The sequence below is a fragment of the Zosterops lateralis genome, assembly GCF_965231275.1.
Source record: "Zosterops lateralis genome assembly, chromosome: 33".
NCBI classification, from domain to species: Eukaryota; Metazoa; Chordata; class Aves; order Passeriformes; family Zosteropidae; genus Zosterops; species Zosterops lateralis.
The window spans coordinates 3,033,648-3,053,476 of record NC_139793.1 but is presented as its reverse complement, the minus strand read 5'-3'; the positions used below and the strand labels follow the sequence as shown (position 1 = coordinate 3,053,476).

At 61.2% G+C, this 19,829-nt stretch overlaps 2 protein-coding genes across 2 annotated transcripts in view; one reads left to right on the top strand and one right to left on the bottom strand.

Annotated features, from left to right (window-relative positions):
* Positions 1-17,080, bottom strand: part of LOC310921191 (RNA-binding protein 10-like) — a 20,008-nt gene extending 2,928 nt beyond the window's left edge. Inside the window, exons 1-17 of the mRNA XM_083881300.1 lie at positions 16,793-17,080; positions 16,356-16,512; positions 16,069-16,260; positions 15,332-15,401; positions 13,405-13,478; positions 11,681-11,767; positions 10,684-10,744; positions 9,464-9,622; positions 8,455-8,615; positions 7,783-7,880; positions 7,230-7,348; positions 6,727-7,005; positions 6,041-6,195; positions 5,430-5,526; positions 4,324-4,559; positions 3,032-3,199; positions 1,091-1,237 (exon numbers count right to left, since the gene is read on the bottom strand). Of these exons, the coding sequence (XP_083737426.1) occupies positions 1,091-1,237; positions 3,032-3,199; positions 4,324-4,559; positions 5,430-5,526; positions 6,041-6,195; positions 6,727-7,005; positions 7,230-7,348; positions 7,783-7,880; positions 8,455-8,615; positions 9,464-9,622; positions 10,684-10,744; positions 11,681-11,767; positions 13,405-13,478; positions 15,332-15,401; positions 16,069-16,260; positions 16,356-16,512; positions 16,793-16,809 (2,277 nt within the window). The 5' untranslated portion in view covers positions 16,810-17,080. The remainder of the gene's footprint in view (positions 1-1,090; positions 1,238-3,031; positions 3,200-4,323; positions 4,560-5,429; positions 5,527-6,040; positions 6,196-6,726; positions 7,006-7,229; positions 7,349-7,782; positions 7,881-8,454; positions 8,616-9,463; positions 9,623-10,683; positions 10,745-11,680; positions 11,768-13,404; positions 13,479-15,331; positions 15,402-16,068; positions 16,261-16,355; positions 16,513-16,792) is intronic.
* A 456-nt stretch (positions 17,081-17,536) lies between these two features.
* On the top strand, positions 17,537-19,051 carry NDUFB11 (NADH:ubiquinone oxidoreductase subunit B11). The gene is made up of 3 exons (XM_083881424.1): positions 17,537-17,708; positions 18,224-18,354; positions 18,858-19,051. The coding sequence occupies exons 1-3, from the start codon at positions 17,556-17,558 to the stop codon at positions 18,979-18,981; spliced, it is 408 nt and encodes a 135-aa protein (XP_083737550.1). The 5' UTR covers positions 17,537-17,555; the 3' UTR covers positions 18,982-19,051.
* The last annotated feature ends 778 nt before the right edge of the window (positions 19,052-19,829 follow it).

The window sequence follows — 19,829 nt, the reverse complement described above, 5'->3', positions numbered from 1 at the left end:
AAGCGCCCTGGGGGGGTCGGGGGGGGTCAGGGGGTTCCCAAAATTTCCCTCCCACATTCCCAGCCCCCCCAACCCCCCAAAATCCCCCCCTTAACCCCTCAAACCCCCCAAAATCCCCCTCCAGGACTCCCCCAACTGCCCCCAAACCTTTTCAAAACCCCCAAATCCTCTCAATGTCCCCCAAAACCCCCCAAAAACATCCCCAGACCCCCCTGGACGCCCCCAACCCCACAATAACCTCCCCAAATCCCCCCAGGACTCCCCCAAGGCCCCCCAGCTCCCCTAAACCCCCTCAGAACCTCCCAAAATCTCTCAACACCTCCTGAAACCCCCCAGGACTCCCCTCAATTTCCCTCCAGGACCCCCCCAAAACCCCCTGGAGCCCCCAAACCCCCCCCAAGACTCCCCAGCTGCCCCCAGACCCTTTTAAACTCCCCCAAACCCTCTCAAAGCCCCCCAGAGCCCACCTTGGCCACCCAAACCCCCCCAGACCCCCTCAAAACCCCCCCAGGACCCCCCCAATTTCCCTCCAGGCCCCCTCAAACCTCCCCAAACTCCCCCAGTTTCTCTCCAGGAGCCCCCAAAGCCTTTTAAAGCCCCCAAAGCCCCCCAAACCCCCTCAAAACCTTTTAAAACCCCCCAAGTCCTCCCATAACCCTCTTAAAGTCCCCCCCAAAGACCCCAAATAACCCCCCATAATCCCCCCCAAATCCCCTCAAACCCCCCCCAAACCCTTTCAATGTCCCCCCAGACCCCCCCAAACACCCTGAATCCCCCCCAGGACTCCCCCAACTGCCCCCAAATCCCCCCAGTTTCCCTCCAGGACCCCCCCAAAGCCCCCCCAGAGCCCCTCAAAACCCCTCAAACCATTTTAAAAGCCCCCAAGCCCTCCCAAATCCTCTCAAAATCCCCCCAAAGTCCATCTTTTTCTCCAGGATGGCAGAGCCAGCAATGGCCCCGGCCACCCAAACCACCCCAAACCCCCAACAACCCCACATAACCCCCCTCAAATCCCCCCAAATCCCCCCAATTTCCCTCCAGGGCCCCTCCAAAACCCCCCCAAAGCCCCTCAGAGCCCCCCAAAGCCCACCTTTTTCTCCAGGATGGCGTAACCAGCGTCAGCAGCCGCCGCCTCCCTGCGCTCGTCCTCGCGGGGGGCCGGGGGGGGCCCCGAGCTGCGGCCGCTCTCGCGCTGCTTGTTCAGACTGCGGGCCCAGCGCTCCATGTCCTTGGCGATCTGGGGGAGAGAGACCCTCAAAACCCACCCCAGGGACCACCCTAAACCACCCACAGACCCCCCAAAACAACCCAGAGACCCCTGCGGGCCCAGGGCTCCATGTCCTTGGCGATCTGGGGGAACAGGGACCCCAAAATCCATCCAGGGACCACCCAGAGACCCCCCAAAACCACCCAGAGACCCCTGTGAGCCCAGCGCTCCATGTCCTTGGCAATCTGGGGGAACAGGGACCCCAAAATCCATCCAGGGACCACCCAGAGACCCCCCAAAACCACCCAGAGACCCCTGTGAGCCCAGCGCTCCATGTCCTTGGCAATCTGGGGGAGAGAGACCCCCACAGTGACCCAGAGACCCCCCCAAACCACCCACAGACCCCCCAGAGTGACCACAGACCCCTGCGGGCCCAGCGCTCCATGTCCTTGGCGATCTGGGGGAGAGAGACCCCAAAATCCACCCAGGGACCCCCCTAAACCACCCAGAGACCCCCCAGAGTGACCAGAGACCCCAGCGCTCCGTGTCCTTGGCGATCTGGGGGGACAGAGACCCCCACAGTGACCCAGAGACCCCCCTAAACCACCCAGAGTGACCCCAGACCCCTGAGGGCCCAGCACTCCGTGTCCTTGGTGATCTGGGGGGGACCAGAGTCATCAGAGACCCCCAAACCCATCTAGAGACCACCTAGAGACCCCCCTAAATCCCCCAGAGTGACCCCAGACCCCTGAGGGCCCAGTGCTCCGTGTCCTTGGTGATCTGGGGGGCACCCAGAGTGACCAGGGACCCCCCCAAACCACCCAGAGTGACCAGGGACCCCCATCAGACCCACCCAGAGACCCCCAGAGTGACCAGAGACCCCCCAGAGTGACCAGAGACCACCCAGGGACCACCCAGAGACCCCCAAAGTGACCAGGGACCCCCCCAAGGTACCCAAAGACCACCCATGGACACCCCAGAGTGACCAGAGACCCCCAGAGTGACCAGAGCACCCCCAAAACCTCCCAAGAACAAACAGGGGATGGGAAAACCAGGGATTTTTTGGGGTGGGGAGAGTTTTGGGGGACTGACCTGGGGGATTTGGGGGGTTCAGGGTCAAGGGGGACACGTGGAGACCCCCCAGGAGCCCCCCCCATTTTTAGGGTCCCCATTTTTAAGACCCTCTTCATTTTTATGACCCCAAAATTCTTATTTTTTGGGGGGGGTCTTCCCCCATTTTTTGGGGTCCCCCCACCCCATTTTTGGGGTCTTCCCCCATTTTTAGGGTCTCAATTTTTAAAACTCTCCTCATTTTTAGAATTTTTATTTTTGGAGATCTTCCCCTATTTTGGGGATCCCATTTTTAAGACCTTCCTCGTTTTTATGACCCCGAAATTCCTATTTTTGGGAGGGGTCTTCCCCCATTTTTTGGGGTCCCTCCACCCCATTTTTAGGGTTATTCCCCATTTTTAGGGCCCCCACTTTTAAGACCCTCCTTATTTTTAGAATTCCTATTTTTGGAGGTGTTTCCCCATTTTTAGGGTCCCCATTTTTGGGGTTATCCCCCATTTTTAAGACCCTCCTCATTTTTAAAATTTTATTTTTGGAGATCTTCCCCTATTTTTGGGATCCCATTTTTAAGACCTTCCTCGTTTTTATGACCCCGAAATTCTATTTTTTGGGGGGGGTCTTCCTCTATTTTTAGGGTCCCTATTTTTTAACATCCTCCTCATTTTTATGACTCCAAAATTCCTATTTTTTGGGGGGGGGTCTTCCCCCATTTTTTGGGGTCCCCCCACCCCATTTTCAGGCTCTCCCCGTTACCTGCTGGGCCGTTTTGGTTTTGTGTTTCTCCTTTTTGTCCTTGGGCTCTTTGGGGGTCCCGGGGGCGCCGGGGGGTCCCGGGGGGGGCTCAGCAGGAGGAGCAGCCACGTAGGTCCTTCTGTCCCCGTCCCAGTACAGGTACTGCCCCGCCCCGGCGTCGTAGTAATACTGGGGAGGGGTTTTGGGGGCTCAGGGACACAAAATCTTCCTTTGGGAGCCCAAAAAACCCCAAAATCCACCCAGAAAACCCCAAAATCGGCTCTTTGTACCCCAAAATCGTCCTTTTCTACCCCAAAATCCTCAATTTCGACCCCAAAATCCCCCCAGAAATCCCAACATCCTCCCTGGGAACCCCAAAAATCCCCCCCCCCCCCCCAAACCCCCCAAATCAGCCTTTGTGTACCAAGATCTTTCTTTTCTACCCCAAAATCCTCCTTTCGGACTCCAAAAAAACCCAAGATCCACCCAGAAAACCCCAAAACCCTCCCCACAAACCCCCAAATCCGCCCTTTGTACCCCAAAATCCTCCATTGGGACCCCAAAATCCTTCTTTTGGACCCTAAAAAACCCAAAATCCACCCAGAAAACCCCAAAATCCTTCTTTTCTACCCCAAAATCCTCCATTTGGAGCCCAAAAAACCTCAAAATTCCCCATGAAGACTCCAAAATCCAACTGAGAAACCCAAAATCTTCCATTTTGACCCCAAAAATCTCTATTTGTGCCTCAAAATCCTCCATCTGTACCCCCAAATCCCCCAGTAAACCCCAAAATCCAACTGGGAAACACAAAATCCTCCATTTCTACCCCAAAATCCATCTGAGAACCCAGAAATCTTCCCTTTGGACTCCAAAATCTTTCTTTTCTACCCCAAAAACCTCTATTGGTACCCAAAAATCCCCCCAGAAAACCCCAAAATCCAACTGGGAATCCCAAAATCCTCCAATTGTACCCCAAAATCCCCCTTTAATCAGCATTTTCAAGCCTAAAATTGCCCTTTTTTCACCCAAAACTTCACTTTTTTCGCCCCAAATTTCACTTTTCTCACCCCAAATTTCACCCTGAGGTTTTGGGGGGGGGACCCCAAATCCTTCCCCCTTCACCCCAAAAAACCCCCAAACCTCACCCTAAACCACCCTAAATCCATGGATTTAAATCACCATTTTCACATCCAAAATTCCACTTTTTTCACATCCAAAATTTCACTTTTTTCACCCCAAATTTCACTTTTTTCACCCCAAATTTCGTTCCGAGGTTTTGGGGGACGCCTGCACCCCAAAAAAAAAACCCAAACCTGTGAGTGGGGGTCGTAGTAGAGCCCGGTCAGGGGGTCGTAGTAATACCCCGAGGTCTCGTCGTACTGGTACGTGGAGACGTCGGGCACGGCTGGGGAAGGGAAAAAGGGGTTTTTTGGGGTCTCCCCAAAAATTTTTGGGGGGTCCCCAGAAATTTCTGGGGTGTCAAAATCCCGGGGACCCCAAAAGTGGCCCCTGAGGGGTGTCGGGATTTGGGGTTTTGGGGTTTTGGGAGGGGAAATGAGGGAATTGGTTCAAGGTTTCTTTTGGGAACCCTCAAATTCCCCAAATTTGTCCCACAGGACACCCCAAAAGCCCCCAGATCCCCAAAAGGCCCCCAGGACCCCCCAAATCCTCCCAAGATGCCCCCAAATCCCCCCAGGACTCCCCAAAACCTCCAAATGCCCCCCAGGACCCCCCAAAATCCCCCTAAATTCCCTCAGGAGCCCCAAAATGCCCCCAGGATCCCCCCACATCCTCCAAATTCCCCCTCAGAACGCCCCAAATCCCCCTAAAAGACCCTGAGTCCCCCCCAAATTCCCCCAGGACCCCCAAAATCCCCCAAATCCCTCCCAGGACCCCCTCAAATTCCCCAGGACGTCTAAAATCCCCCCCAGGAACCCCAAATTCCCCCCAGGATCCCCCCAAAACCCCCGGACACCCTCAAATTCCCCCAGGACCCCCCAAATCCCCCCCAGGACCCCCCAAAATCCCCCAAATCTCTCTCAGAACTCGTCCCAAACCCCCCCAAAAATCCCCAAACCCCCCCCAAATCCCCCCAGACACCCTCAAGTTCCCCCAGGACCCCCCAAATCCCCCTAAATGACCCTGAGTCCACCCTAAATCTCCCCAGGACCCCCCAAAATCCCCCAAATTCCCCCCAGGACCCCTCAGAATCCCCCAAATCCCTCCCAGGACACCCCAAATCCCCCAAGACCCCCCAAATCCCCCCAAAATCCCCCAAATGCCCCCCGGGACCCCCCCAAATCCTCCCAAGATGCCCGCAAACCCCCCCCCCCGGACCCCCCAAAATCCCCCAAATTCCCTCAGGACCCCCCCAAATCCTCCAGGACCCCCCAAATCCCCCCCAGGGACCCCCACTCACGGTACTGCCCGTAGCTCTCAGTGCTGGGGGGGGCGCTCGGGGGGGGTCCCGTGGGGGCAGAATTTGGGGTCTCAGCCTTGAGGGGCCCCGAGTAGGTCTGGGGGGGAGGGGAGCACCCCAAAATTATCCCCCAGCCCCAAAATCCCTCCTGAACCCCCCAAAATCCCCTTTGAACCCCCACCCCTTTCCTTTTTCGGGTTCCCCACCCCTCATTTTAAGCCCCCCCCCTCCAATTATCCCCAATTTTGGGGTCTCTGTCTCTCCCCTTAAGGCTCCCCTCCCCCCCCCCAATCGCCCGCTCTGATTTTTGGGGTCCCCCCCTCAAATTTTTACAGCCCCTCCCCCTCGGTTTTAGGACCCTGCCCCCCCCAATTTTGGCCATTTTTTTCCCTTCTCTCCCCCAGATTTTTTGGGGTCCCCCCTCCATTTCAGGACCCCTCCCCACAGTTTTTGTGGTCCCCCCTCAGTCTCAGGACCCCTTTGCCCCAAATTTTTGGGGTCCTCTCTTATATTGAGGATCCCTTTGCCCCAAATTTTGGGGTCTCCTCTCCCTTTTAGGACCCCTCCCCCCAATTTTGGGGTCCCCCCTCCCCCCAGTTTTGGGGTCGCACCTGCCCGGGGGGTCCCGGGGGTGTCGCCGCGGGGGTCTCGGCGGTGGGGGAGGGGTAGGGGGCGGCCCCGGGGGGGGCGCGGGGGGGGAAGGGCCCCCCCCCTCCTGCCCCTCCCCCCCCTCCCCCCGCGGGGTCCGGGGGCGGCTCCTCCGGGCCTGCAGGGGGCGCCAAACGGTGACGTCATTGGGGGAGGGGACACACCTGGGGGGGATGGGGACACCTGGGGGGGTAAAACCACACCTGGGGACACCTGGGGACACTTGGGGGGGTAAAGGCCATACCTGGGGACACCTGGGGACACTTGGGGGGGTAAAGGCCATACCTGGGGACACCTGGGGACACTTGGGGGGGGTAAAGGCCATACCTGGGGACACCTGGGAGTACATGGAACGTCTGGGGAGGGAAGGGGTCACACCTGGGGGGGCCTGGGGACACCTGAGATGGGGAAGAGTCACACCTGGGGACACCTGAGGAGGGTCTGGGGACACATGGGGACACCTGGGAATACCTGGGGACACCTGGGGGATAAAGGGTCACACCTGGGGACGTAAAGGTCACACCTGGGGGATAGAGGGTCACACCTGGGGAGGTAAAGGTCACACCTGGGGGATAGAGGGTCACACCTGGGGAGGTAAAGGTCACACCTGGGGGATAGAGGGTCACACCTGTTTGGTGCCAGCACTCACCGGGGGTGGGGCCGTCAGCCTTGGCGGGGGCGGGGCCGGGCAGGGCGGGGCCGGGGGGCGGGGCCGAGGCTCCCTTCAGGTAGGCGGGGCTGTAGAGGGCGGGGCCAGGCCCAGGGAAGGGCTCCTCTGATTGGTAGAAGCCGCTGAAGTCGGTGCTGGGCTCCTCCCCCCCCGCCCAGGGCGTGTCACCGCCGGGGGCCGCCTGGGGGCGGGGCCACGTCAGGACACGCCCCTCGATGTGAAACCACGCCCCCTTCCAGCAAGCCCCGCCCCTCAGTCCTGATTGGTCAGCAGGTCCACCCCAGCATTTAGAGCCCCGCCCACAAGGCGTTAGGCCCCTCCCACTCATTGGCCACGCCCAGGCCACACCCCCAACCCAGCCCAGCTGTGCAGGTGTATGAGTGCCCACCTGTGGCAGTGCTGACCTGTACAGGTGTCACCCACCTGTGTCAGTGTCCCTCACCTGTGACAGTGTCCCTCACCTGTGCAGGTGTGTCCCTCACCTGTGCAGGTGTCCCTCACCTGTGACAGCGCCCACTGGGCGGCAGCGATGGCCGTGGAGGCGACGGAGGCGGCGCTGGCGCGGGGGGGCCCCTCCCCAGGCCCCGCCCCCTGCACGTCCCTGGGGGTGGAGCCTCGATTTAGGGGCGGGGCCAAAGGGCAGTGGGTGGGGCATGGCTGATAAAGGGGGCGTGGTTTAGTGCTGGGGTGGGGTCAGTGTGGGGTGGGGCTCATTGTGGGCGGGGCTTAAGGGATTGGGTGGGGCTTGGGAAGTCATAGGTATTGGGCTGGGCTGTGGGCGGGGCCTGGGCCAGGTGTGGTGCCGGGGGGCGGGGCCTGTGTCAGGTGCTGTGGCAAGGGGCGGGGGCCTGAGGGGTGTGGACTGTGCCAGGTGGGTGACCAGACCAGGCTGGGGGCGTGGCCATGCCCAGGTGTGGGGTGGGCCCTACGGGGCGGGGCCCGTGCCCAGCTGTGTGACCGGCCCAAGCTGGGGGCATGGCCATGCCCAGGTGTGTGACCAGCCCAGGTGGGGGCGTGGCCCAGGTGCTCACTGACCTCTTGGAGCCCTTGGCGAACTCCACGTTGATGCTCTTGCCGTCGATGTGCAGGGGCGGGTGCAGGGCCTGCAGCATCTGCAGCAGCTGTGCAGCCTCCTGCAGCGGGGCGGGGGTCAGGGGCTCCCAGTCCATCCCAGTGCCCCCCGTGACACTGCCCAATCCATCCCAGTGCCCCCTGTGATGCTCCCCAGTCCCTCCCAGTCCATCCCAGTGCCCCCCCATGACACTGCCCAGTCCTTCCACTCTCTCCCAGTGCCCCCCCGATGCTGCCCAGTCCTCCCAGTGCCCCCCTGTGATGGGGACTGGGCTCACCCAGCTCTCCCAGTGCCTCCCAGTCCTCCCCAGTGTCACAACATGACCCTCCCGGTCCCTACCATGATGGTGACCTATCGGCGATTGAACAACCCCCCACGATCCCTCTTTGTTCCCTCCCAGTCCCTCCCAATCCCCTCTCAGTCCCCCCCAATCTTATCCCAGTCTCCCCCAGTCCCTCCTAATCCCATCCCAATCCCATCCCAGTCCCTCACAGTCTGCCCCAATCCCCTCTTAGTCCTTCTCAGTCCCCCCAATCCCCCTCAATCCCCTCCCAATCCCCCCTAATCGCTTCCCAGTCCCCCCTGAATCCCCTCCCAGTCCCCCCAATCCCCCCCAGTCCCCCAGCCCCCCGTACCACGATGGTGCTGAGCTGCACGAAGGCGAAGCCGCGGTTGAGCTGTGTCTGTCTGTCCTTGATGACTCTGACGTTGGCGGCCGAGAGCGCGGCAAAGGGGGCCAGGGCGGCCAGGATGGACTCCAGGCTGCTCTGAGGGTGCAGGTTCCGCAGGATGATGGCTGGGGGGACAGGGGACACCTGGGGACACCTGGGGACACACCTAGGGGGAGCTGGGGGCAGCTGGGGACACCTGGGGATACCTGGGGGCACCTGGGCACACACCTGGGGGCACCCCGGGGTATCTAGGGGGATTTGGGGGTACCTGGGGGCACCTGAAGGGACACTGAGCACACCTGGGGAGACACTGGGAACACCTGGCAGGGGTGGAAGCCACACCTGGGCACACCTGAGTCCCTCCAGCCCCTCCCCCAAATCCATCCCAGGACCCCCCAAACACCTCAGTGACCCCCACCCCAAATCCACCCCCAAATCCCCCAATAATTCCCAGAAATTCCTCCCCCAAAATCCCTAAACACCTCCAAAAACATAAAAAAAATACTCCCCCCAAAAAAAACTCCCAAAAAATCTCCCCAAAATCAGCCCAAAACACCCCCAAATATATGAAAAAACCTCCCCCTCAAAAAACCCCCCAAAATAATCCCAAAAATTCCCCGATCAATCCCAAAATCTCCCCCGCAAAACGTCCTAAAAAATCCCAAAAAAATCCCCCTCGAAACACCCCCAAAAACATAAAAAAAATACTCCCCCTAAAAAACCAAAAAATTTCCCCAAAATCCCCCCAAACACCCCCAAAAATATGAAAAAACCTCCACCCCAAAAAACCCCCAAATAATCCCAAAAATTCCCCAATCGATCCCAAAATCTCCCCCCAAAAAGTCCTAAAAAATTCCCCCAAAAAAATCCCAAAAAATCCCCCCAAAATATATTTTAAAAAACTCCTCCCCAAACCCCCCAAAAATCCCCCAAAATCCCCCAAAATTCCCAAAACTCCCCCGTTTTCACTCACTGTCGTTGGCGTTGTCAGCGCCGGGCTCGGAGCCCCCCTGGGACCCCCCGGGGGGCCCCCCCAGGGTGGGGCCGTAGGATTGGGGGAGGGGCAGGAGCCCCCCACCCCCCCCAGGGACCAGCTCGGCCCGGGGACCCCCCGGCCCCCTCTGCTCGGCCTCTGCACCCCAAAAAAAACCCCAAATTAGGGGGTGGGACACAAAAAACCACAAAAAACAACCCAAAAACCCCCCCAAACCACCCCAAAAATACCCAAATCAGGGGTTGGGAGACAAAAACACCCCAAAACCACCCAAACCCACCCAAAATCAGGGGTTGGGACACAAAAAATCACCCAAAACACCCCAAAACCCACCAAAATTAGGGGTTGGGATACAAAAACACCCAAAACCACCCCAGACCACCCAAAATCAGGGGTTGGGACACAAAAAATCACCCAAAACACCCCAAAACCCACCAAAATTAGGGGTTGGGACACAAAAAACCACTCAAACCCACCCAAAAAACCCCAAACTACACCAAAAATATCCAAATCAGGGGTTGGGACACAAAAAAACATCAAAAAACCCCAAAAAACCCAAAACCATCCCAAAAATATCCAAAATCAGGGGTTGGAACACAAAAAACACCCCAAAAAAACCCCAAAACCCCCCAGAAAACCCAAAAAACCCCAAAGCACCAAAATCAGGGATTGAAACCCCAAAAAAACAGAACAAAACAAAAAAACCCCAAACCTCCCAGGATCAGGTATTGAAACCCAAAAATCCCCAGAGAAACCCCAGGATTGGGGATTGAAATGTAAAAAAAAAAACCCAAAAAACCAAAACACCCCAAAATCAGGGATTGAAAGCCCAAAACCCCCCCAAAAATCCCCCAAATCAGGGATCAAACCCCCTAAAAAACACACCAAACCCCCCAAATCAGGGATTGAAACCCAAAAAACCCCAAACCACCCCCCAAACCACCCCAAATTCAGGGATTGAAATAAAAAAAAAGCCAAAACCCATAAACTGAACCTCAAAATTAGAAATTAACTGTAAAAAAAAAACCCAAAACCAGGGGTTCAACCCCATAAAAAACCCCAAAAATCAGCGATTGAACCCCAAAACCAGGTGGTCTCCTGGCTGTTGAGGAGCACCCCAATAATTTTGTGTTTTGGGGCAGTTTGGGGGGGATTTGGGGGAGTTTTGGGATAAATTCCCGGGATTTGGGGTCACTCACCGGCTTTGGGGACGCCGCACTTGAAACATTTCTCACGTCGCTTGAAGTTCTGCACCCCACACTGGGAACCCCAAAATGTCAGACCCCAAAGTGCTCCAGGCACCCCAAAACTGCCCCAAAACACCCCAAAAAACATCACACCCCAAAATGTCCCCCCAAAACTGTTCCAGACACCCCAAAACTGCCCCAAAACGCCCCAAACTGCCCTAGACATCCCAAAACCATCATACTCCAAATTATCACACCCCAAAGTGCTCCAGGCACCCCAAAACTGCCCCAAAATGCCCCAAAACTGCCCCAGGCACCCCAAAACCATCACACCCCATATTATCACACCCCAAAACCCCCGAACCCCCCAACCCACCCACAGCCCCCCCCAAAAATGCAACACCCCAAAACCTCTCAAGCCCCTCCCAGGACCCCATAAAACCTCCCAGAGCCCCCAAAATCTCTTTGGGATCCCCCCAAATCCCTTCCAGGATCCGCCCACCCCCCAGTGCCATCCCAGTCCCTCCCAGCTCCTCCCCAGTGCCCCCCCAGTCCCTCCCAGCTCCTCCCAGTGTCCCCCAGTTCCTCCCAGTGCTTCCCTCGGTGTCCCCAGTGCCCCTCAGAGCCACCCCAGTGCCCTCCAGCTCCTCCCCAGTGCCATCTCAGTTCCTCCCAGTGTCTCCCCAGTTCCTCCCAGTGCCCTCCAGAGTCCCCCAGTGCCATCCCAGTGCTTCCCTCAGTGTCCCCAGTGGCCCTCAGAGCCACCCCAATCCCTCCCAGTGCCATCCCAATCCCTCCCAGTGTCCCCCAGTGCCATCCCACTGCTTCCCTCAGTGTCCCCAGTGGCACCCACTGCCATCCCAGTGTCCCCCAGTGCCATCCTAATCCCTCCCAGTGCCCCCCCAGTGCCCCCCAGTGCCATCCCAGTGCCCCCCCAGTGCCCCCCAGTGCCATCCCACTGCCCCCCCAGTGACCCCAGCTCCTCCCAGTCCCCCCCGGTGCTCCCCACCTTGGCACAGAGCCAGTCCTCGTTGATTTTGGGTTTGGGGTCGCTGTAGTGCAGGGACACGCGGTGCCCCAGCAGGGTCAGCCCGGCCTGGGGGGCACAAAGGGGGCACAGGGAGGTCAGGGGGGCACTGGGGGGGCACAGGGGGGTCAGGGGGGCACAAAGGGGGGCACAGGGACACTCCGTGCCCCAGCCTGGCCCGGGGGGGCACAGGGGAGCACCAGGGCTGGAATTGAGGGGCACCAGGATGTGAACTGGGGGAGTCCAGGGGGGCACCAGGGCTGGAGTTGGGGACCACCAGGATGTGAACTGAGGGGCACCAGGGGGGCACCAGGGCTGGAATTGGGGGGCACCAGGATGTGAACTGGGGGAGTCCAGGGGGGCACCAGGGCTGGAGTTGGGGACCACCAGGATGTGAACTGAGGGGCACCAGGGGGGCACCAGGGCTGGAATTGGAGGGCACCAGGATGTGAACTTGGAGATTCCAGGGGGGTACCAGGGCTGGAATTGGGGACCACCAGGATATGAATCTGGGGAGAACCAGGGTTGGAACTGGGGGGCACCAGGACAGAAATCTGGGGGGCATCAGGACAGGAATTTGAGGACTCCAGGACTTGTGTCGAGTGGCACAAAGGGGGCACCAAGACTGAAACCTGGGGACACCGCGGGGGGCACCAGGACACAAATCTGTGGCTGGAATTGGGGGGGCACCAAAGTTTGAGCTGGGGACACCAGGACTGGTCTCGAGGGACACCTGGGGGAGGACCAGGGTGTGAACTGGGGGACACCAGGGGGGCACCAGGACTGAAACTGGGGGGGTGCCAGGACACAAATCTGGGGGGGGGGACCAGGGCTGGAATGTGGGAGGCACCAGAGCTGGTCCCAGCCGGCACCAGCAGCTCTTACTGGGAGCACTGGGACTCGCACGAGGCCCCCGTGCCCATTCCCCACCGGGGGGAAACGCCAGTTTCACACGGCTACCAGTACAGACCAGTACAAACCACTACAGACTAGGGCAGCCTGGTACAGGCTGGTACAAACCAGCACAGACCAGTACAAACCAGTACGCACTGGTATAGGCTGGTACAGACCAGTACACACCACTACAAACCGGTAGAAATCAGTACAGACCACTACACACTGGTACAGACTGGCACAGACCAGTACAAACCAACACAAACCAGTACAGACCAGCACAGGTCATTGCTACAGAGCAATACTGACCACTAACTCCCAGTACGAACCAATAGAGATCAACTAGCAAAAACACAAACCGGTACAGACCAATCGAAACCAGCACAGACCAGTTCAAACCAGTACAGACCAATCCAAACCAGCACAGACCAGTTCAAACCAGTACAGACCCGTCCAAACCAGCACAGACCAGTTCAAACCAGTACAGACCCGTCCAAACCAGCACAGACCAGTAACACCCCACAGACTCTGCCCCCATCCCTCCCTCACCCCCTTGGGATCCCCCCCCCCCACATCTGCCCCTTCCCCACCTCCCAGCCCCGCCCCTTCCTCTTGGCTCCTCCCACAGCATCTCTTAGCCACGGCCCTACCCCGTTTGCCCCTTCTCATTGGCCCCGCCCCAGCACATACTGGCCACGCCCCCACCGTGATGGACACTTCTCATTGACCCCGCCCCCAGCACATCTTAGCCACGCCCCCACCCCGGTCGCCACTTCTGATTGGCCCCGCCCCCGCGCTGGCCCCGCCCCCACCTGGTTGGCCTCCATCCAGCGCGCCGCCTCCTGCACATGGTGGAACTCCACGAAGGCGAAGCCGCGGCTCTGACCTGGAACGGGCCCGGGGGGGGGTGTCGGGGAACGGGGGGAGCACCCATGGGTGCTGCTGGGACCCCCCGGGATGGGGATGGGCACCCAGGGACCGCCCCCCCCCCACCCCGGGGTGGGGACGGGCACCGGGTAGGTGGTCCTGGAATCCTTTGGGGATCCCCCCAGGTGAAGCCCTACAGGTGCTGCTGGTGCCCCTCCGGTGAAGGTGTGCCCTGGGGAGGGGCCTGGCACCCCTGGGTGCCCCTAGAGAGGGGACAGGCAGTCCTGGTGTCCCTAAAGACAGGAGAAGCACCTCTGGGTGCTCCCTCAGGACAAACCTTGCACCCCCGGGTGCTCCTGGGGGACTCGGGCCGGCGCCCCTGGCTTTGGATCTGGCACCCCTGGGTGCCCCCCCAAGTCTGGCGCAGCACCCCTGGGTGCTCCTGGAGGTGGGATCAGCACCCCTGGGTGCTCCTAAGAAGGGGACAAGCACCCCTGGGTGCCCCTGGAGAGCAGGACCAGCACCCCTGGGTGCTCCTGGGGAGACCGTGAGCACCCCTGGGTGCCCCCCAAGTCTGGTGCGGCACCTCTGGGCACCCCTAGAGATGAGCCTGGCACCCCTGGGTGCCCCTAGAGAGGGGACAGGCAGTCCTGGTTTCCCTGAAGACAGGAGAAGCACCTCTGGGTGCTCCCTCAGGACAAACCTTGCACCCCTGGGTGCCCCTGGGGAAAGGATGAGCACCCCTGGGTGCTCCTGAGGGGGAGGCAGACACCACTGGGTGTCCCTAGGGAGGAGACAGGCACCCCTGGGTGCCCCTGGGGAATGGTACCAGCACCCCTGGGTGCTCCCTAAGCCTGGCACAGCACCCCTGGGTGCTCCTGAGAAGGGACCAGCACCCCTGGGTGCTCCTAGGGAGAAGACAAACATCCCTGTGTGCTCTTAGAGATGAGACCAGCACCCCTGGGTGCTCCCTAAGTGTGACTGGGTGACTTTAGAGAGGGAACAGGCACCCCTGGGTGCCCCTAAAGATGGGATCAGCACCCCTGGGTGCTCCTAGGGAGGGGGACAAGCACCCCTGGGTGCCCCAGTGGAGAAGACAGACACTCCTGGGTGCCCCTAAAGATGGGATCAGCACCCCTGGGTGCTCCCTAAGGAAAAGACTGGCACCCCTGGGTGCCCCTGGGGAAATGAGGATCCCCCCAATTCCAGCACAGCACCCCTGGGTGCTCCTAGAGAGGGAACTGGCACCCCTGGGTGCCCCTGGGGAACGGTACCGGCAACCTTGGGGAGGGAACTGACACCCCTGGGTGTCCCTAAAGATGGGACAAGCACCCCTGGGTGCCACTAGGGAGGGGACAGACACCCCTGGGTGTCCCTGGGAAACAGGACAAGCACCCCTGGGTGCTCCTTGGATGGGACTGGCACCCCTGGGTGCCCCTAGGGAGAGGACAGACACCCCTGGGTGTCCCCTAAGTTTGACAGAAGCACCCTTGGATATTCCTAAAGAGGGAACAGGCACCCCTGGGTGCCCCTGGGGATGGGACAGGCACCCCTGGGTGCCCATAAAGGTAGGAGCAGCACCCCTGGGTGCCCCCTGACTCTGGGACAAGCACCCCTGGGTGCTCCTGGGGATGGGATCAGCAGCCCTGGTGCCCCTCGAGTCCAGGTCAGCACCTCTGGGTGCCCCAAAGAGATGGAACCAGCACCCTTGGGGGTCCCCTAGAAACGGAACCAGCACCCCTGGGTGTCCCCAGGCAGGGGCAGGGCAGGGACCCACCTCCCTCCAAGGGATCCAGGGGTCAGGGTGCCCCCCACCCTAAAAGGGGCCCAGGGGAGCACCCAGGGGTGCAGGAGGGCCCAGGGGAGGCTCACCTGAGGATTTGTTGCGCATCAGCCGCACCTCGCGGGGCTGCACCCCCTGAGCCTGCAGCTGAGCCCGGATCTGCGGGGACACGGCGGCGTGTCACGGGGACAGGGGACAAGGGACAGGGGACACAGGGGACAGGGGACACAGCGGCGTGTCATGGGGACAGGGGCCTCAGGGGACAGGGGTCTCAGGGGACAGGGGACAGCACCCACAGGGGACAGGGCTCAGAGGAGAGATGGGGACAGCACCCAGAGGTGACAGTGCCCAGAGGGGACAGGGGGCAGGGCCCAGAGGGGACAGGGGAGAGGGGCCTCAGGGGACAGGGACAGCACCCAAAGGGGACAAGGGGACAGCACCCACATCACTGGGACCACGTCGGGAAGGAGGTGGGGCCACCCAAGACAGGGCGGGGCCATGGCAAAAGGGGCGGGGCCATGGTGGGGAGGGGCGGGGCAATCCTTAGCAAGAAGTGAAGCCATTCAGAGGCAGGGGCGTGGCCATTCCAGGCAGGGGCGGGGCCATTTCAAATTGGGTGGGGCCACCTCAGAAGGGGCGTGGTCATACAGAGGCTGGGCCATCCCATATTAGAATACAGCTAGCCCAGGTAGGGGGCGTGGCCATCCCGAGAGGGGGCGTGGTATCTCGGTAAGGGGCGTGGCCATTCCAGATGGGGCTGGGCCACCTCAGAAGGGGCGTGGCCACCCCGGGACGGGGGCGTGTCCGCGCGGTGGGCGGGGCTCACGTCGTTCTCGGTGGCCGCCTGCGGTAACATCCTCAGCATGACGATGGTGCTGGCCCGGGGCTCCTCCTCGGCGCCCTCCCGGTAATCCTGGTCCCGGTAATCGCCGTCAGCGCCGAACGGCAGCGCCGGGGCCGCCGGGGGCTCCCGGGGCTGCTCCCGCTTCCGGGGGGGCTCCGTGCTCTCGTAGGACGCCTGGGAGAGAGGGCGGGGAGGGATGTGTGGAGGGGTCCCGGCACACACCCACCCCCCCACCGCGGGGTGAGCCCTCCCCAAAGCCCCACACACACCTGAGGGGGGGTCCCGGCGGCGGGAGGCCCCTCCGGAGGGCCCCCGTAGCCGCGATAGTCCATGTCGCGATAGTCGTGGTCGCGCTGGGTGCGGGATCCATCCTCGGAGGGGGGCGGGGCGCCCCCGTAACGCCCCGTGCGGTCCCCGCGGCCGCCCCTGGGGACGGGCTCGGGGTCAGGGGTGGCCCCAAAACCTCCGCGGGTTCCCCAAATCTGGGCTCCTTCCACCCAAAGTCCCCTCTGCCCTGGGTGGTCCCCAAATACCCTCAGCCCACCGTGGTGTCCCCAAATACCCCCTGAAGTGCCCCTAAATATCCCCTCCCTGCCCACTATCACTTCCCTAAAATATTAATTTTCTTTTCGTGGTGACGCTCAAGAGTTCCCCAGATGTTCCCTCCCCAGTCCCGAATTTTGGGGATGCCCGGGGTCTCCCCTACCTGCGCTCGTACTCCATGCTGGCGGCACCTGTGGGAGCAGCGACTGGTCAGACTGGGAGGAACTGGGGGCCACTGGACCCTGTGCAAGGGAGGAGGAGCAGACAGGACCTCCCCCATGCTCCACCCCTAATTAGCACGCCAATCCACACCCCCTAATTAGCATGCAAGTCCACGCCTCCTAATTAAAATGCAACTCCCTTTAATTAGCATGAAAATTCCAGCGGCGCGTCCCGCTCTCACTCCCCCTCCCTCACAAACTGCACCGGGGGTTCCAGACAGCCCCGCCCCTCCCGGTGTGCCCCGCCCCTCCCGATCAGCCTCGCCCCATCTCGGGCCGTCCCTCCCCTGCCCACAGACCCCTCCCCGTCCCGGCCGGGCCTGTCCCGCCCCTCACGGACGTTCCGACCTTTCCCGGGCGCCGCCGCCGCCGCTCCCGACCGCTAAAATGGCGGCGCCGCTCCCGCTCAGCACGGCCCGAACCGCGCGCCCGCCCTCGCCGCGCTCCCATTGGTCACAGCTCCCGCCAGTCTAAGCATTATGCGTTTCTATTGGTCTGTAATGGAGAGAGGGCGGTGCAGCGTTACAGCTGGCTATGATTGGCTGCGGCGAAAAAAGTGGGCGAGGATACCGTGAGGGGTGTGGGCGGGGCAAAGAAACACGGCGCGGTGATTGGCTGCGCCGCGCGGAGGCGGGACAAGACGCAAGCGCCAGGTGATGATTGGCCGGAGCGAGCGGAAAAGGCGAGGCGGAGTGCCGGGGCGCGATGGCGGCGCTGTGGCGGGCGCTGCGGGCGCTGCGGGCGCTGCCCGGCGGGGCTCGGGGCCGCTCGGCGGGGCCGCCCGGGGCCGTGACGCTGCCGCGGCCGCTCGGGGCCGACGCGCACGATGAGGAGCCGATGTTGGTGGCGCAGAGGAAGGTGAGAGGCCAAGGACACGGCGGGAGGGGCGGGGCGTGTGTGTGAGGGGAACTGGGGTGGGCGTGGTTTAGGGAGGGGAATTGAAGTGGGCGTGGTTTTAGGGAGGGGGCGTGGCTTGGGGCGGGGGTCTATTTGGGGTGGGGTTACAGCCATTGAATGGGAAAGGGCGTGGCCTCTTAAGTGGGCGGGGCTTAAACATGTGGGCGGGGCTTTGGTGTTAAGGCGCGGAATAAGAGCTACTTTGGGGCGGGGCCTATTTCGGGGCGCGGAGCTTATCCTGTACAACTTATGGGGCTGTGGAGGGGCGGAGCTTGAAGGGGGCGTGGCCTGGGCGCACCCTGGGGCGGGTACACACCTGGGGACCCTGGGCGTGGCTCAGAGGGGGCGTGGCCTGTGCCCAATTGGGAGGGGGAGTGAACTCCTGGGGACGCGGTGGCGAATTTGGGGAGGGGTACGCGCCTGGGGGGATCCCTGGGCGGGCCCGGGGGGCTCAGCACGACCTTCCCCGCACACAGAACCCGGATTATCACGGCTTCTCGGCCGACCCCGAGGCCGACGTGCTCAACATGCGTGCCGCCTTCCTGGCCGGCGTCTCCATCGCCATCGTGCTCGGCTCCGTGTTCGTGCATTACCTGCCCGACTACGGGTCTGTGACACGGGGAAACCCTCCAGGGCAAAGAGGGGAGGGGGGCGGCCCCAAAGGGAGCTTTTGGGGAATTTATAGAGGGGTTTCCATTGCAGTTTTGGGGTCTATAAGGGTTTTTTGGGGGGGTTAGTGGGTTTCGCAGGGTCTCCTGAGAGTTCTGTAGGAGTTAAGGAGCCAACAAGAGCCCTTGTGGAGCTTTCAGGGGTCTCCACAAGTCCATGGAGAGTTATGGGGGGTTTGTAGGGCCCTTGGCAGGTCTAGGGGGGTCTATAGGAGCCCATGGGGGGGCAGGGGAGAACATATGGGGGACCTGGGAAAGGATTTAGGGTGTTACAGAGCCCTGTGGGTGCTATAGGAGGCTTTGGGGGGGTTAGGGTGGACTCTGGGGACTGTATGGGGACCTATAGGAACACGTGGGACCCTGAGGAGGGAGGAGTTTGGACACCTGTGAGGGGTTTAGGGTGTCCCCGAGGTGTGGGGGGCTCAGCTGTCCATCCCCACAGGCTGCAGCAGTGGGCCCGGCGCGAGGCCGAGATCCAGGTGCGGGATCGGGAGCGCCGGGGGCTGCCCCTCCTCACCTCCAACTACTACGACCCCAAACGCCTCCCGCTGCCCCCCCCGGAGTGACCCCGGACCCCCAACTACCCCCCCGGGACCCTCTTGTACGTTTGTGAATAAAGTGTTGGGTCCTCTCCGACTCCTGGGTGTTTTATTTTGGAGGAGAAGATCAAGAAACTATATCTCCCAGCGGTCCCTGCGGCTCCGTGACGTCACCAGGCAGGGACACCGTGCGGAAACGGCGCTGTGGTCCCCGCGGCCCCTCCCATGTGCCCCCAGAGATGCTCATAGTCCCCCCCATGGTCCCCTAGAGCCGCTCCAGCCCTATATAACCTGCCAGTGAGGCCCTATAGGGCCCTATAGACCCCCCCGAGGGTCCCCACACCCAACCTGGGGTGCTGCAGACCCCCCCTCGGCCCCTTGTAGCCCCCTCAGGTCCTCCCTGGGGGCCTGTGTGTAGCACCCCCTCAGCCCCCTGTGGCTTTGGGGGCCCCCTCTAGACTTCTATAGGTTCCGGCATTGCTTTAAACGGTTTATTTATGTTTTTCCGTAATGTTTTGTAAAGTTGTGCAACTGAGCATGACACTACGTAAAGTGTTCCGCGGTTTCTTATGGGCTCTTTAAGCGTCCCTGCGAGCCTCTGATGGGCCGCTATAACCCCACACGAACCCCGCTCAGGGCCCTGTAGCCCCTCATGGGCCCCTATAGCTCCTACACCCCCCGTACCCCCCATCGCCCCCCGCCCTCCGTCTTTCCCAGCCCCGTGTCCCCTCTCGGCCGCCGTCGGGGCGGCGCGGGCCGGGCCCAGTCACGAGGCCGCGCAAAGGGGGCGTGGCCTTCCTCATCCGGGACCTTGCGGCAGGAAAAGGGGCGTGGCCACCCGGGGCGCGCCCGCCCAATCCTCGCGTCGGGTGAGG

Coding starts and splice junctions, on each gene's coding strand:
- NDUFB11 (XM_083881424.1), top strand. CDS start 17,556: ATGGCGGCGCTGTGGCGGGCGCTGCGGGCGCTGCGGGCGCTGCCCGGC. Junction 17,709..18,223: donor TGTTGGTGGCGCAGAGGAAG/GTGAGAGGCCAA, acceptor CCCCGCACACAG/AACCCGGATTATCACGGCTT. Junction 18,355..18,857: donor CATTACCTGCCCGACTACGG/GTCTGTGACACG, acceptor CCATCCCCACAG/GCTGCAGCAGTGGGCCCGGC.